Source organism: Tupaia chinensis, unplaced genomic scaffold (genome assembly GCF_000334495.1).
Source record: "Tupaia chinensis unplaced genomic scaffold, TupChi_1.0 Scaffold000407_4, whole genome shotgun sequence".
NCBI classification, from domain to species: Eukaryota; Metazoa; Chordata; class Mammalia; order Scandentia; family Tupaiidae; genus Tupaia; species Tupaia belangeri.
Window position 1 is genome coordinate 4322220 of NW_006159912.1, and position 16718 is coordinate 4338937.

Genomic DNA, 16718 nt, shown 5'->3' on the forward strand with positions numbered 1-16718 from the left:
GCAGGAATGTCTTAGAGGAGGAGTTGCCGGCCTTAGGTCCTCCAGCTAGGAAGGAGTGGGTCAGGATTAGAACCCGAGGCTGCACCAAGTACCCAGTTCACACAGAGTCTCATGAGACCCCAAAGGAAGGAAACGTGGTCAGGTTGGGATGCAGGGGTGGCTGGGGCTGGCTGGAACCTATGGATTCAAGGTTGATGAGGGAGGGAGAAAGGAAGGGGCCACCCCAGGGGCCATGTCCCCTGACCAGGATTCCAGGACCCTCCGAAGAGGGGGACAATGACAGCCTCCTGGTCAGTGCTCCCTGATTTTACGCTCCCTGGCATAAAATCCCTTCCAGTGCCTCTGGTGGGCCTAGAAGTGAGCTCTGAGCTGGGGCTGGGGCAGTGGTACTTAGGACTTCCTGGAGCACCTCCCCCAGCAGATGAGCTGAAGACCACCAGGGAGGTGTTAATGAAACAGGGAAGCTGTGAAGAGACCCAGGAGTGATTCCAATCTGACACCTCCACCCCAGCCCCCGCCCCAGTAATGAGCTGAGACCTGCCTTATCCCTCCACAGGGAGTGAGGGGAGAGGTCCCTAGGCAGCTTTGTAGCTTCGAAAGCCTCCTTTCATCATCATCTCTTCACTGCAATAGAAAGCTCAAATTTACTGAGCACCTACTATGTCCCAGTGCTAAATCTTCTTCATGCATCCTTTTTATCTTATTTTTTTTTAATTTGCCAGAGGATGCATGCACTTGCCAGAGAGAGAAAGGAGAGAGAAAGCACCCCATCTCCAGTGGGGTGTGATCACACTGCAATCTCTTCTGCATCTCTCCATCCTATTGGGATTTGGGGCACACACGCACAAATGCCCAACATGTTTTTCAAGCCACTGGGCTGGAATTCAAACTGTGTGATCAGCCATGTGGGATCTGGTTCCCTGATCCACGAACCTGACCCTTCATACGTCTTTAATTCTCATCCGCACACTTTGAGCCTATATAGTAAGCACAATTCTTATCTCACTTTACAGATGAAGACGTGGAGGCTCCGTCAGGTTAAGCGACTTGCCTGAAATACAGCAAGCATCTGGACTCAGGACTGTGCGACTCAGAAGTCTGGGTTCTTCATGCTTTTGACACAGGCCTCAGAGCTGGGCCCACTGAAACTCCGAGCAGGGAGGCGTGTGTGTGAGCGGCCCTGGGCTGGAGCCGGGGTAGTGGATAAAGGCTGTGTGCCCACTGCCTGTCCTTGCAGTCCCAGAGTCAGGAAGACAGGGACAGGCAGGGCCCTAGCACTACCAGCCGGCCTCTCCTTTCCACCCGTGTATGATGAGAATTGGACCAAGGCTCCTTATGGGGGGAAGGGCTCTGCCTGGGGCAAGGGAGGGAGAGGGGTTTCAGTGGGGGCGGGGGCGAGGAAGTGGGAAGGGGTTGCTGGGAAGACCCCTGCCTCCCAGCGCTAGGAAGGAGGGGCTGAGCAGCTCTGCAGTAGAGCCCTGTTTGTAAACACCATTAATCAGGGATTAGCAGATGGGCATGCTAATTGCACCTGTGGAGGAGAGAGACCTCAGGGTTGATTACATTTACAAACTGTGGGGCTCCCTGGCGCCTGGCCCTGCAGGGGTAGGGGTGTCTGCTGAGGACCCCAGACTGGGGAGAGGGAGGGATGACAATTTTGCCTCTTGCCAAAACAGCTTCCAGCCCTGGAGAAGTGGCGAGTGCTGGCCACCACTCCCTTCTCTGCGAGTACGCAGTCAGCACGGATTCTGAGCCCCTTCCCCTCTCAGCTGGGGAGTCCTAACAAGTGGGGATCCCTGTGCTCCCCAACTCCCTCCAGCAGTTCTGGGGGTACATCATTGTGTGTTGAGACTGGAAGGGGCCCTAGAGTCTTGAGGGAAACTGAGGCTGGGGGGAGGAGAGCACAGCTCAGTGTCCTGACCCCTGGGTCTGTTCCCAGGAGCTCCAGCCATGCTTCTCCTCTAGGCGGGGGCTGAGGGCTTTACACGTGTGCTTTCTTTTCTTCTTTTATTTTTAAAATAATTATTTAATTGTATTTATTATTATTATTGTTATTTAATTTGACCAGAGAGAGAGATGGAAAGTGAGAAAGCAAGCTGCCAGGTCCAGGATTCAAACCACAATTGGCCATGTAGGAGTCCACCACACCACCTGCCTGCCCCATGTACATTCTTTTTTTAAAATTATTTTATTGAACTTTATTTATTTTTTATTTATTTAAATTTGACCAGAGAGAGACAGAGAGCAGGGGGTGGAGTGAGAAGGCAAGCTGCCAGGTCCGGGACTCAAACCACGGTTGGCCATGTGGGAGTCCAGTGCTCCTAACCATCATGCCACCCGCTGCCCCCCGCCCCTATGTACATTCTTTTCATCCATACCATCACCCTCTGAAGTGGATGCCATTGCTATCCCCATTTTATAAATGATAAAAACTGAGGCTTGGAATTTTTTTTGAGAGACTTTTGCTATATGGCATGTGTGCTCGCTAGAGAGACAGAGAGAGAGAGAGACAGACAGAAATCACACACCCCCCGGGGGGGATGACCACACCACAATTCCTTCTCCTCCACTCTCCTGTCAGGATTTGGAGCATACACACACATATACACACCTGGTGTGGGACTAGAACCACAGTCGACCATGTGGGAGTTCAGCGTCTTAATCACCACACCTCCTGCTGGCCCCCGAGGCTTGGAATCTAAAGGACGTCCACATTTATACTACAAGCACGTCACAGAGTTGGAACTCAGGCCCTGTTTAACAGCTGGGTCCTGCACTTAGTCACCACTATCCTCTCCTGGGGCTTCACCCCAACATTGCCCTGCAGTGGGTGGACCCCCAGCCAGCCCCTTCATACCCACGGCCACCACAGCTATGGATGCTCTGGCCACATTTGTTAGCAGCACTTGTGTGCCAGGCACTGTACCTGGCACCAGGGACCACTTGAGGGAGAAGACCTCATCCTCCTGACCTCAGGACCCCAGGCCCCAGACTGCCTGCGTGCACGACGTAACTACTTGAACATGTGTGCACAGCAGGTAACTTACAGCTTCCATTCTCCTTGGCTCAAGTGAGCCTGTCTTTTCAGAGGCCAACCAGCCTGCTGCCCAGGGGGTGAAGCCAGGAGGCCCCTGGACATGGCTGTAAGTCCAGGAATACGGCCCCTTCAGATGGCCTACACTGCTGGGACCCAGAAAGCCGATGAGCAGCTGATGATGCCTGCTCAGGGCAGCTGAGCTAGGGCTCAGTTACCACAGAGGAGCTGGTGGACAGGAGAGGGACTCTGGACTCCAAACCCCAACTCCTAGGTCCATGCTGGGCTTGGTCCTAGAGGGCAGAGTTCAGCTCTCCCCACATGAAGAAGCAGGGAGACACCTGCATTCATCCTGCATCAAGTGTGTTAGTGAGGGCTCTCCAGATAAACCACCAGCAGGGCATGCAGGCATGCGTGTGTGCGTGCGTGTGAGTGGGTGCATGTGTAGAGATTTACTATAAGGAATTGGTTAGCACAGCTATGGAGGTGGGCAAGTCCCAAGATTCTGGAGGCCCGGGAGAGCTGATCGTTTAGTTTCCGTCTGAGTCTGAAGGCTGAGAACCGAGCCGCTGGTACAGTGCCCACCCAAAGTCCAGCAGGCTCAAGACCCAGGAAGAGCTGGTGTTTCGGTTCACATTTGTTTTTTCTTTTTTTTTTTAAGAATTATTTATTTTAATTTTATTTATTCATTCATTCATTTTAATTTGACCAGAGAGAAACAAAGAGACAGAGAGAGAGGGAAAGTGAAAAAGCAAGTCACGGGAACCAGCAGTTAGCGTAATGGCTATGTCGCTGGATTCCCACGTAGTCGACCGCGGTTCACGTCCCAGACCCGGTGGCTTAAAAGTCATGCTGGGCGCGTGTGCGTGCGTGCCCAAGATCCCGAGAGAATGGAGAAGGGATTGCAGCGTGACCATCCCCCCAGGGGGTGATTTCTTGCTTTCTGTCTCTTTGTCTCTCTCTGCCTGGCGAGCGCACGCACCCTATAGCGAAAAACCTCTCAAAAAAAAAGGCAAGTCACCAGGTCTAAAGGCTCTTATTCCTGCGGTCAACCTTTTGTTCTGTTCAGACCTGTTCAGACCCTCCACTGATTGGGGCCCATCCGTGTTAGGGAGGGCCATCTGTTTGATATTCAAGTCTACTGATTTAAATGTTAATCTCTTCCAAAAAACACCCTCATGTTTGACCAAAGACCTGGGCACCTCATGGCCCCGTCAAGCTGATACCTAAAATTACCTTCACATTGAGGTTCGTACTATCGTGTGCTAATCCTAAAGTGCACAGCACAGTCCTTCTGGTCTGTGACACCTTTTTCACTGATATGCCCTCATTTTATTTTTGTATAACTTCCCTGTCGGGAAGAGGGCAGATAAAGTCACTGTTAATGGCACCAGCCTCATTTTACACACTGAGCAGCCCTCTAGAGCCAGGACTGGAGCCGCACGTCTGAAAAATCTCAGAAACTGAGGGGTCACTCTGGCTCCAGCTTTCAGGCACGAGCTCCAACACATAAGTATGAATATGTTTTTTTCTTTTTCTTTTCTTTTTTTTTAGAGAGAGATTTTTGCTGTAGGATCTGTGCACACACCAGAGACAGAAAAACAAGAAATCACCCCACCAGGAGGAATGGCCATGCCACAATCCCTTCTCTTCTACTCTCCTCTCGGGACTTGGGGCACACATGCACATGCACCTAGCAGGAGTTTCAAGCCTCCGGATCGAGGACTCGAACTGTGGTCGGCCATGTGGGAATCCAGCAACATAACCATTATGCCATTGCTGGTCCCAGTGAATGTGCTTCTTGGTGTAAAAGGCAATAAGTGTTTTTGGACAAAGGCGGGTAGCTTGAAGGCCAGTGGTTCCCAATGAGATCAACTGGGAGCTTTAGAAAATACCATTCCCCTCAGGCTCCTTACCCTGAGACTGTGATTTGATTGGTCTGGTGCCGCTGAGCATTCGGGATATTAAAAGCTATGCTGTCCCTGCCTCCGTGACTCTACGGTAGAACCAAAGTTAAAAATCCTACACAATGGGACCAGCGGGTGGTATGGTAGTTGAGGCGCTGGACTCCCTCATGGTTAACCATGGTTCAAGTCCAGACCTGGTGGCTTGCAATCTCTCCCTCTCTAGTGAGCATACATTTCTTATAGCCAAACCTTTTTTGAGAAGGAGATTTTTGCTATAGGGCACGTGTGCTCTCTGGAGAGACAGAGAGACAGAAAGTTCAAAATCACCCCCCAGGAGTAATGACTACACCACAATCCCTTCTCCTGCATTCTCCTCTCGGGATTTTGGACACGCGCGAAAATGCGCTCAGTGTCTGTTTCAAGCCACTGGGTCTGGGACTCAAACCATGGTAGACTACATGGGAGTCCAGTGCCTTAACCACCTGCTGGCCCCCAAACTTTTTTTCTCTTAGAGGTTTTTGCCTTAGGGCATGTGCATTCACTGGAGAGAGAGAGACACACACAGTGAGAGGGAGAGTAAAAAAATCACCTCCCCAGGGGGGATGACCATGCTGCAATCCCTTCTCCTCCATTCTCCTCCCAGGACCTCTTTTTTATTAATGAATTTTTTATGAATTATTTTTTCTTGGGACCAGCAGTTAGCGTAATGGCTGTCACTGGACTCCCATGTAGTGAACCACCTTTCGAGTCCCGGACCCGGTGGCTTAAATTCACGCTGGGCGCATGTGCGTGCGTGCCCAAGATCCCAGAAAGAGAATGGAGGAGAAGGGATTGTGGCGTGGCCATCCCCCCTGGGGGCAATTTCTCACTGTCTCTCTGTCTCTCTGGCGAGCACATGCTCCCCATAGCAAAAAAAAAAAAAAAAAAAGTTATTTTTTTCTTTAACTTTGTTTGTTTGTTATTTTAATTTGACTAGAGAGGGAAGGAGAGAAAGAGAAAGTAAGGAAGCAAGTCACCAGGTCCGGGACTCGAACTATGGTCTGCCATGTGGGAGTCCAGCACCCTTAACCACCACGTCACCTGCGAGCCCTCCTCCTCGCAGGATCTTGAGCCTGCATACACATGTACCTGCCGTGATTTTTCAAGCCACCTGGTCCAGGACTCTAACAGGTTGGCCATGGGGAGTCCAGTGACATAACTGCTACTTCACCTGCTGGTCCTACTCTATAGCAAATTTAAAAAACAATAAAATACATTAAAATTCTTTAAATATCCTAGACAGAGACCAGCAGGTGGCATAATGGCTATGTTGCTGGACTCCCATGTAATCAACCGCAGTTCAAGTCCCAGACCCAGTGGCTTAAACTCACACTGGACATGTGTGCGTGCGTGCCCAAGATCCCGAGAGGAGAATGGAGAAGAAGGGATTGTGACGTGGCCATCCCCCCAGGGGGTGATTTCTCATTGTCTGTCTGTCTGTCTGGTCAAGGCATGTGCCCTATAGCAAAAACCTCTCAAAAGAAAAGAAAATATCCTAGACAAGTCTCTTGGACAAGAGTGCAGCAGGAAGGAGGAGCGATGTGGGACAGCCAGGGCCGAGGCATGCTAGCAGAGGTCAGAGCCTGGATGGCGGTCGAGGACAAAGAGCCCAAGAGGGACAGATGCCGGTGGTGATCAGTGGGTTTATGAAGTACTCTAGCCTCTCTCCTGAGAAGAAGAACTTTGACTTCAAAGAGATGTTAGGTATTTTTTTTAAGCAAATTCAAGTGTTCTAAATAGCATCACCATTAGAATCCTAAGAAATCCATTATAGGTGGATTCCAGAGAAAAAGGGGAGTATTATTTTTTTAGAGAGATTTTTTTGCTACAGGGTGCATGCACTTGCTGAAGATACAGAGAATGTGAGAAATTACCCCCGGGGGGATGGCCACGCCACAATCCCTTCTCTGTTCTCTTGGATTGGGCCATGCATACACACACACCTGGTGTGAGTTTCAAGTCACTGGGTCCAGGACCCAAATCACAGTCAGTCATGTGGGAGTCCAGAACCTTAACCACTACACCACCTGGTGGTCCCTGTACACACCCCCTGGTTGTCCCTTTGTTTTTTTTTTTTTTTTTTAATTTGCCAGAGGGTACATGTGTTTCCCCAGAGATAGAGAGGGAGAGAGAGAATGCATCCCTCAATGGAACGTGGTTATGCCATAATTTCTCCATTTCTCCATCCTATAGGGACCTGGTACATGGAAACACATGTACCTCGTGCTTTTCCAGCTGACAGGGCCAGGATCTAACCACTCAGTCAGCCAAATGGGGTCCAGCCCAGAGGGTGCTATTTGCTGAGCACCTACTACATGTGAAGCACCAAGTTCCTACTGTCTTCTTCTTTATTTAACTTTATTTCTTTCTTTTCATTTGACCAGAGAGGGACAGAGAAAGTGAGAAAGTAAGCCACCAGGTCCAGGACTCGAACTGCCGTTGGCCACATGGCAGTCCAGTATCCTTAACCACCACACCACTTGCCGGCCCTACTGTCTTTTCTATCCTCTCAGTGATCCAGGAAAGTAAGGTTAGTCACCTTTCACTGAGGACAGAACTGAGGCTCAGGTGGATAAGGAGGTTCCCTACAGTTCCCCAGTAATCGGGATTATGGCCTGGGCGGTGCTGGGGCTTCTCCGTAGCCCAGCAGCTAAGCATTGTGTGCACACGTGCGTCATACCCTGATGGGATGGGGAAATGGAGGAAAAAGTACAGGTGTGACCACCTGACCGGAGGGGCAACTTTCTCTTTGACAAGCACACGTACCCTCGAGCAATAAACAATTTAGGGAGTGCTGTCCCAGGGCAGTGGTTCTAACCAGGGTAGTTTTGTCGCCCAGGGGCATGTGGCCACTTCTGGAGAGTTTTGGTTTCACACTGGAGGATGGGGTACTACTGGCATCTAGTGGGTGGAAGCTGGAGGGGCTGCGGAACGTCGGCCACGCCTCCCCTCAGCACCGAGGCACCCGAACGTCAGCGCTGCAGAGCCCAGGTGGAGAGACCGCTTGGCGGGTTCTCAGCCTCAGCTGCACACCGACCCATCTGAGGAGCTTTCGGAATCGCGATGCCCAGGTTCCACCCAGACCCACTTTACCAGATTCTGGTCTTTCCTCTTTTTAATTTTCCAGAGGGCATGTATGCTTACCAGAGAGAGGGAATGAGAAAGGAGCACCCACGGGGGAGTCACACTGCAATTCCTTTTCCTCCATTCCTCCTGTGGGCATGCGCACACACGCCCCCAGGGGGCTTCTCAGGCTGCTGGGTCTGGGACTCAACCCAGCAGCCAGCTACGTGGGATCTGGCAGCCGTAGCCGCCACGCCATTCACTGGCGCCGGCTTGTTTTAAAGCTTGCCAGGCAGCCCCAATGTAGAGACAAGACTGTCCTATATTCCCCACTCTACTGTGGGATCCCAGGTAAGAAATACAATTCTGGGTTTTACGGTTACCAGCCATCCTGTCACTACCTGACTGGCTCAGAGGCCAGGGCTAAGGCTCACGAGTTCCGTCCACTGAGAAGAAGTGACTAATGAGTCGCCAGGGGTCCTGGGGGGGGTGGGGGGAGGTATTCAAATGTTTGTTAATTTCCTCCTGTCTCTGGCAGGGCCACAGCCAAGTCTACCCAGGTGGCTGTCAGAGCTTCCCAAAGAACGAGGCTGCCACCTAGTGGAGGCATCGGATACCGGATACCAGAGGATGCTTTATTTGATCCTCACAACCACCCTGTGAGGTGGGCACAGACAAAGGCCCCAGGGCACAGAAATACAAAGATATGGGCTCAAAACCCCCCAGTGGGGAGCTGCACGAGCCCGGATGTGGCACAAGAGGGCCCTGACCCTCCCTCCCCTAACACTCTCATGCTCACCACAGGCAACAACTGGTTCCAGTGGGGTAGGACTGGACTGGGCTGCCTGCTTCCCTTCTGATGTCTGGACTCCCCCTCTTCCCCTTGACTTCCAAAGCAGGGCCCTCCTTCTAGTGCATTCTGGAAATTAAACCACCATCTCTAACTGCAAGTCCATCCAAACAGGAAACTGAACCTCCTCTGGTCTCCACCAAGGCTGTGGTCAGCAAACAGGGGCCAGGGCGCACACACGGGCAGGCTCCGGCACCTGGAGCCGTGGATGTGTGTGCAACCGCCCTGACTCCAGCCTGTGCACATCGCGGACGGGCCACGTCAGCCCCCACTTCATCTCTCTTCTGATCCCAAAGACAGCCCTGGGTGCTGATGCTCTCTGAGTCCTTCAGACGGGGCTGGGGGTTCTTGGGAGTCTTGGAGAAGGTGCTGTCTCACCCCCTCTGCTGGGAAACCCTTCCTCTGGCTGCAAATGGAGTGAAGAAGAATTCCTGCACAGACAAAAGGACAGGAGAAGAGAGAGGGCGGAGCCGTGGACGGAGCCCCCACACGTCAGGCACGCCCTCATTTCATCAAAAGGATGTGATGTGGGCCAGTTGGTAGCATGTTGCTCAAGCTGGCTGGATCCCATGTGGCCAACTACCTGGTTCAAATCCCTGACCCAGATGTGTGTGTGTGTGCATGCCCAAAGTCCAAAAAGGAGAACGAAGGAAAAGGGACTGTGGTGTGGCCACCCCCGAGGAGGCAATTTTTCACTTTTCTCTCTCTCTGGTGAGCACATGCACCCTACAGCAAACAAGAAAAAGAGGATGTATTTCCCCATTCAGGATGTAAATCAACTGAGGCACGGGAAGATTAAGTGACTTGAGTAAGATGAAACATCCAATAAACGGGACACAAAAGTAACAGTCCCTGCACTGGTGGGACTAGTGGGTGAGAACAAGGGACAGGGGTGGACTCACCTGCAGCCACGGAGACGTTCAGAGACCCAAGTCCAGGAGGCAGCTGGCGCCCAGGCAGGATGGTGAGGAGAAGCTGGCAGGAGGCCTGCACTTCCGGGGACAGACCGGAGCCCTCGTTCCCTGCAGGGCACAGAGCAGAGGGTTAGGGTGCGCCAGCTGGACCCCAAGTGCTTTGAAAATGGACACCTGAGCACACAGAAGCAGGGTCAGCTACCTACCCAGTACAAGCAGGGTGGGCCGGTCCCAGAGGAACTCCAAGCAGCTGATGGTGGGGGTCTTGGGGGGCTGTGCGCTCTCAGGCCCTAGGCAGGCCACCGTGCCTGCTACGAGCCAGCCCTGTCGGGCTTTGGCCTGAAAGACGGAAGAAGATGTCATGCTCTAGTTCACCCTCCCCTTATCAGACACCTGACCATGGAGGGGCCTGGCCATGGAGAAGCCTGACCGTGGAGGAGCCCAGCCTTGCCCATCCAAGTCCACTCGCTTGGTCCATAGTTACTAACCAGGCTGCTCTGGACCATGGGGAGAGGACAGTGCACAGCCATGGCCCAGCTACAGAGCACACACTGGTAGGTGCTGCTCCGTGGTGGGCTGAGGCCACATGGGAGGCCCAGGTTCGATGCCCAGCCCACCCTACAGGCTGGGTACAGGGGCACATGCCTGTAGTCTTGGCTACTTGGGAAGCTGAGGCAGGAGGAGCATGACATACCAAGACCCTTGCTAAAAAACAAACAAAACAAGGGACCAGCAGTTAGCATAATGGCTATGTCGCTGAACTCTCATGTAGTCAACCATGGTTCGAGTCCCAGACCTGGTGGCTTGAACTCACACTGGGCGTGTGTGCGTGCGTGCCCAAGATCCCAAGAGGAGAATGGAGGAGAAGGGATTGAGGCCTGGCCATCCCCCCTGGAGGGTGATTTCTCGCTTTCTATTTCTCCGTCTCTGTCTTTCTGGCAACCACAAGTGTCCTATAGCAAAAACCTTTCAAAAAAAAAAAAAAAAACAGCCATGAAAAAGCCAGTTTGTAGGAGGCTGGGGAAGGCCTCGCTGAAGTGAATTTGAGTGCTGACCAGAAGGAAAAGAGGGGAGAAGAATATTCTAGGCAGAATGATCAGCAAGCAGAAAGGCCCAAAGGTGGGTGCTTATCTCACACGTTTAAGAAGCAGTAAGGCGACCAGTGGAAGGGCGCCACTGAGGACGCAGGACAGGGAACAACAGTCACGTAAGTAGGCCCTCCGAGGCCACTGGGAGGACTTCGACTTTGACTGCGAGGTCTGACGCATGTTTGTACACACGCAGCCTGCTGCGCTGAGCCAAGGCCGAAAGACAGGCACGGCTCGGAGGTTTCTGCAACGGCACGGCCAAGAGCCGACGGTGGCGTGGCCCAGAGCAGTAGCCAGGGAGATGGGAAGAAGCGGTGAAAGCATGCGGGGCACTTCAGGTAAAGCTGGAGGCATGGGGACAGGTGGGGTGTACGTGTGGGGACAGGAAGAACCGAGGCCGCTGCTGAGATTCTGGCCTAAACAAAAGGGACCAAGTTGTCGAGAGAGCTGGTAAGTACTATGGCTGGCACGTGTCCCCCAGAAATTCCTGTGCTGAAATTTGGGGAACCCTGTAGCAGTGTTGAGACAGTGGAGACTTAATCCAACTATGGTGTGGGAAGGTGGGAAGTGAGTGGGACACCCCTGACGGACTCCTGGTAGCTTCACAAGGGGAGCAGAGGGCCAGCCAGAGGCACGGTGATTCAGGTGCTGGATCCCACATGGTCGACTGCACAGTCCAATTCCCAGACTAGGGAGCTTGAAGAACACACCAGGCTGTGTACATGTGTGCCCAAAATCACCAGAGGAGGAAGAAAAGGAGAAGGGATTGAGGCGTGACCGTCCCCAGGGGGTACTTTCTCCCTTTCCCTCTCTGTCTCTCTCTGGCAAGTTCGCACACCCTCTGGCAAACATGAACGAATGATGAATACATGAATGAATGAAGCGCAGCAAGAGCACTGAAGAGCTGACGGCTGAGGACTGGAGGAGGGGACTGTGTGGTGACCAGATCCTGCGGAGGGTGCTCATCCCTCTCTCGTGCGCATGAACACTGTCATAAATAAAGGAGAACAATCTGTTTCTCTCCTCTGTACAGAACGCAAACAGCAAACACATAAACACAGACGTTCTGCTCTGTCCCTGTGGCACCTTGGGAGTCTGTTAGAGTCCTCATCACAAGACCCTCACCAGGTGCGGCCCCTGGACCCCAGACCTCCCAAACCGACTAAACAAACCTCCATCCTTTATAAACCAGCACACGCGGGTATTTCTGGTATTAGCAACAGAGAAGAGACTAGAACAGCAAGCTCCAGGAGCAGGTGTTCATTTCAGAAACGTGAAGTTTGAAAGGCCCCCTTAGATAGCACAGAAGAGCTGCCAGGACCAGGAGGTGTGCAGTGTGACAGCTGGGCCCACACGGGAAAGGTCCCGGGTTCATGTGCAGAGCGCCCGCACACACTGGGTGTGCATATGTGCCCGTGCTCTAGGTTGGCTAGGACTGGGAGTGGACTGCAACGTGAAGACCCTGTCGGGATGCCTCTGTCTCCCTCTTGCTCATGAATAGGTAAAATAATAATAATACATTTTTAAAAAGAGAGCAAGAGAGCCACCGAATAGGCAACTAGAGGAGTGAATTTGGAATTCGAGAGTGAGAGCCAGCCTAGGGCCCAGGCTAGGATATTCATCTGAGAGGCATTTGAACCTGGATGGCATTTAAAGCCGTGAGACGAGACAGGAGACCCACGAGAAATGAATATATAGCACTCCCAGGACCAGACCCGGGTATTTTTTTTCCAAAGAATTGTTTTAATTTTATTCATTGCAATTATTTTATTTTATTTTTTAAGTTGACCAGAGAGAGACAGAGAGAGAGAAGGAAAGTGAGAAAGGAAGCTGCCAGGTCTGGGACTAGAACCATGATCAGCCATGAGAAAGTCTAGCCACCTTAACCACCACACCACCCACCGGTCCCTAGACCTGAGAAATTCTAACATTTGGAGGTTGAGGCTTGAGGAATCACCAATGGTGACTCCGAGAGAGTGCAGCGAAGCAGAAGAAAGCCAGAGAACAGAGCTTCAAGGAGGAAGGAGTTATCTGTGCCAGAACGCACATCAGGTGAGGACGGAGAACGGACCCCGGATGCAGTCACCTGGAGCACGGTGACCTTGACTAGGGCCGTGGTTCAGTGTGGGAGCGAGGGTGTGACTGCTGTGAGACCGAGAGAATGGGAGGACTCTGGCTAACACGGGCGGGGCAGTGGTGGCCAGTGCGAGTAGGGAGCGTGCAGGGGCAGTGTCTGAGCAGGCGGGCAGGGATGACCCAGTCCGACACCGGCCTAGGCCCCTCCAGTTCTTCCAGGGAACAGAACCGAAGACAGACTGCAGGCCCAGCAGCTGACAGGAGGAGGGAGACGTGATGATGGGAGTTAAGTGAGTGCTTTGCAAAGTGGTTTTTTGTTTTGTTTTCAGGAATTCCTTGTTCAAGGACTGGAAGTCAGAATTCTTTAAAAAGAATTATTTAATTTAATTTATTCATTTATTTACTTTAATTTGACCAGAGAGGGACCAAGTGAGAGAGGGAAAGTGAGAAAGCAAGCCGCCAGATCCAGTACTCAAACCATGGCCACCCACGTGGGAGTCCAGTGCCCTTAACTACCAAGCCACCTGCTGGCCCAAGAATGTAAAATATTTCATTAACAGTATTTAAAATTATTGCATGCTGAAATGATATTTTGGATATAATGGGTAAATTACTAAATTTAATTTCAGCTTTACCTTTCAATGTGGTTACTAGAATACCTAAAACTAACTTGTGTGGCTGGCATTATACTTTACACATTGTTCTAGGCTCTTCTCAGAGCTCCTTCTTCGCAAGAGGGGAATTTCTCTCCTTTTCGAGAAAGACATGGACACAGGGGCGGGAAAGCTCCGGCCAGCCAGCACCTGCAAACGCTCTTCGCTCTTGCAGAGGAACAAGTCAGTCAGGAAGCCCCACCGTTGCCCTGGTGTTTAAAGATACTGGAAAAACATCTGTGGAGCCAGAGGGACAGAGCCATTCACCGAATCAGAATTACTTTAACCAGCTGCAATGCGAAGTCCCTGGACAAAGTGTGTGCTGACTTGGTCAGAGGTGCAAAGGAATAGAATCCCGAAGTGAAAGGACCAGTTCGGATGCCTACCCAGACTGTGAGAATCACTACAAGAAAATCTCATTGTGAAGGTTTTAAGACATGGATCATTCCCAGATGAGAATCCACAAGTGACTTACTGATTTGCATAGTCCTTCTGCGATTGTTAAACAGATTACTTTCATCAATATTAAACAGGAGTTGAGGTTAAAGTCACCATTGCAGATCCTCAAGTCAACTATTTTAATAAATTGATTATCAGTTGTTTTAAAGGCGAGGGGGTATGGCTCACAAATCAGGGAAGAGGGTGTCAAACGTGGGGCAATACTGCCACCTTGTGTCCAGCATGAGAAGCACAGGTGCAGACCCCAGCATGTAGCAGGGTTTCCTAGGGTTTTGCCCCTTCCAGGATAGCAAAGACATAAAGTCATATTCCAAGACCCTTTCAAGCTCTGCCCCTACTGAAGAACCCAGGCCTCCTGCCCATCAGCTCCCCACAAGAAGAATTTAAGGAAAATCTACTTAGTAGGTGATGAGACACTGGAGGTAGACTTACAGAGGGCAGAGCTGGGAGAAGAGCGGAGCAAAGGGAATGACGCCATGAAGCCCCTAACTTCAGACAGTGCTCCAGAGGTGCTTTTAAAGTTGCAGGACCCTTCCCTTCCCAAAGGGATTTAGAAGGCCACTGGAAGCATGACAACGTGCCCTCTCCTCCCTCTCCATCGACTGGGGTCGAGTTGAAGAGGCTGAGCGAAGGTCATTTCTGCTCCGTGCGCTGTCGCCCGATTACCTGCAGAAACCCGGCCAGGTCATCCGTGGAGAACACGTCCATCACCTCCATAGCCCCCGCGCTGGCCTTGCTGACCACTGGAGTGAGCGGGCAGCTGCAAAGATTCCCCATTCCCGCATTAGGCTGGGCAAACTCAGTCCAGCACCCTACCCTTCCCGCGATCCCAGGGGTTAAGGGTAAGAGTTCTGGCCATGCCAAGGCTTGGCTGAGGGGTCACCCAAGGGTCAAGGTGATTAGGAACTCGACAGCGCCCCTAGGTTGGGGCACAGGGGACTAAGGGCGGTCCGTGCCTGTTTCTCTGACTGGTGATGACCTTATCCACTCCAAGGAAGTGAGCGGATCTCAGCACAGCCCCAAGATTTCGGGGATCTTGGAGCTCCTGAAGGACGAGCCACAGCCGCTGGGGGCAGTCTTCAGGGGTCGCCTCGCTGGCCTCAGTCCAGGGCTTGGGGTACATCGGGCTCACCTCCATGCAGACACCCTGGTGGACCTGGTGGCGGCACAGGGCGTCCAGCTTCTGCCGCCTGGGCCGCAGAACTGGGATACCGCGCGCCTCGGCCACTCGAAGCAGCTCGGCGCGCTCTCCCTGCAGTCCGGCTCTGCCTGCTTGGAGCAGGAGCCGGGCCACTCGGCGGCGGGTAGCCCGCAGAGCCAGGAGACACGGGGACAGGCCAAACAGAAGTTCCAGCCGCGGAGCTGGCGCCAGGTCATCCAGGCGCAGGCGGCTCAGCTCCTCCCCGCCAGGCCGCTCCCCGCGCCGCGCCGCTTGGGAGAAATGACGGGTGACCAGGCGACCCAAGCAACCCCAGGTCGGACCCTGTGAGAGCAGCCCCATGTCGCAGGCCACGCTAGAAACTCGATGCTTCCTGCTGCGTCCCCGGGACCGGTCACCGCCGCCACGCTCAGGTTCCCAACACGGGAGTGACAGGTACTTGGCGTCTGCGCCCACAGACAGGACCCATCACCCTCTACTCTGCACGGGGACCACCCATCACCCTACGAGGGATCCCACGTGGGTCTCTCCACTTCCGGGTTCGGACAGCCAGCGTCCAACCCCGCCACGCACCGCGCATGCCTGGCAGCCAGGACGTCCCCAGGGCGCCCCCTACAGGACGGGCGGAGTGATAACACCCACCGCTCGAAGGAGGCAGCCAGGCGGTGCTCCAGTTGAGCTGACCCAGCTGTTGTATCCTGTCCCTTTTGAGGTCCCAGGAGGCTGGGGGCGCACTCACCCACGCACCAGCAAAGGACACTTTAAGAGGATGGATGAAACCCTCCTGTCCTTCCAAGGCAGTCTGGATGCCCCCTCCACAATCGGGTGCAGGTGAACTGTGTCTCCACCTCTGCAGAGACACACTGGGCCAACAGAGACGTGCTCAGGACAGAGACTCACCAGGCCTTAGAGAGATCGGGGGTGAGGAGGGAGGCCACCGGGCCCCGCTTCACAGAAGCTGTTTCTTGTCAGACCCCTGTCACCAGCCCAGCAGGCCCCAATAATAACTCCTATCCCGTGTCCGCTGATTCTTTTTCCAAGTGACATCTCTGACGTTGTGACCCTGCTGACAAGCTAAACAACGTCCCTGGCCTATGAGTAATAGCTACTCCCTTGCTCAGCACTCAGCGATGATCCAGGCAGGACCTGTCAGCCCAGCTCCCTCCTGCACGTAGGTTCTGTGCTGTTCTGTAATATCGGGTGCACTTCAGGGTCCCACCCACCCATTCATCTTCTCTTTGTCCTGCTGTTTGCAAGACCCAACACAGACCTACTCCTGCTACCTATGGTGACCCACCCTCCAGGCGTGAGGCCCCAAATCCATTCACCTGAAAGAAACTCTCACAAACAACTACCCCTGGGCACAGAGAAGGGGAAATTGAAAGACACATGTGAAGCCAAAGAAGGTTGGTTGTAATTTTTTTTTTTTTTTTTTTTTTTTTTTTAATTTTACAAGGGAAAAACAACGGCGCACGG

General features: G+C 52.8%; 1 protein-coding gene across 2 annotated transcripts in view; it reads right to left on the reverse strand.

Moving 5' to 3' along the window:
- MRM1 (mitochondrial rRNA methyltransferase 1) overlaps positions 1-16647 on the reverse strand; it is a 23406-nt gene extending 6759 nt beyond the window's left edge. Inside the window, exons 1-5 of one of the 2 annotated variants that reach the window (XM_006154445.3) lie at positions 15040-16647; positions 14750-14843; positions 10014-10146; positions 9796-9915; positions 8550-9324 (exon numbers count right to left, since the gene is read on the reverse strand). In XM_006154445.3, the coding sequence (XP_006154507.1) occupies positions 9167-9324; positions 9796-9915; positions 10014-10146; positions 14750-14843; positions 15040-15584 (1050 nt within the window). In that variant the 5' untranslated portion in view covers positions 15585-16647 and the 3' untranslated portion in view covers positions 8550-9166. Of the gene's footprint in view, positions 1-8549; positions 9325-9795; positions 9916-10013; positions 10147-14749; positions 14844-15039 lie in introns of those variants that run through there. The other variant, XM_014590122.2, reaches the window with a different exon arrangement.
- Between the last annotated feature and the right edge of the window lie 71 nt (positions 16648-16718).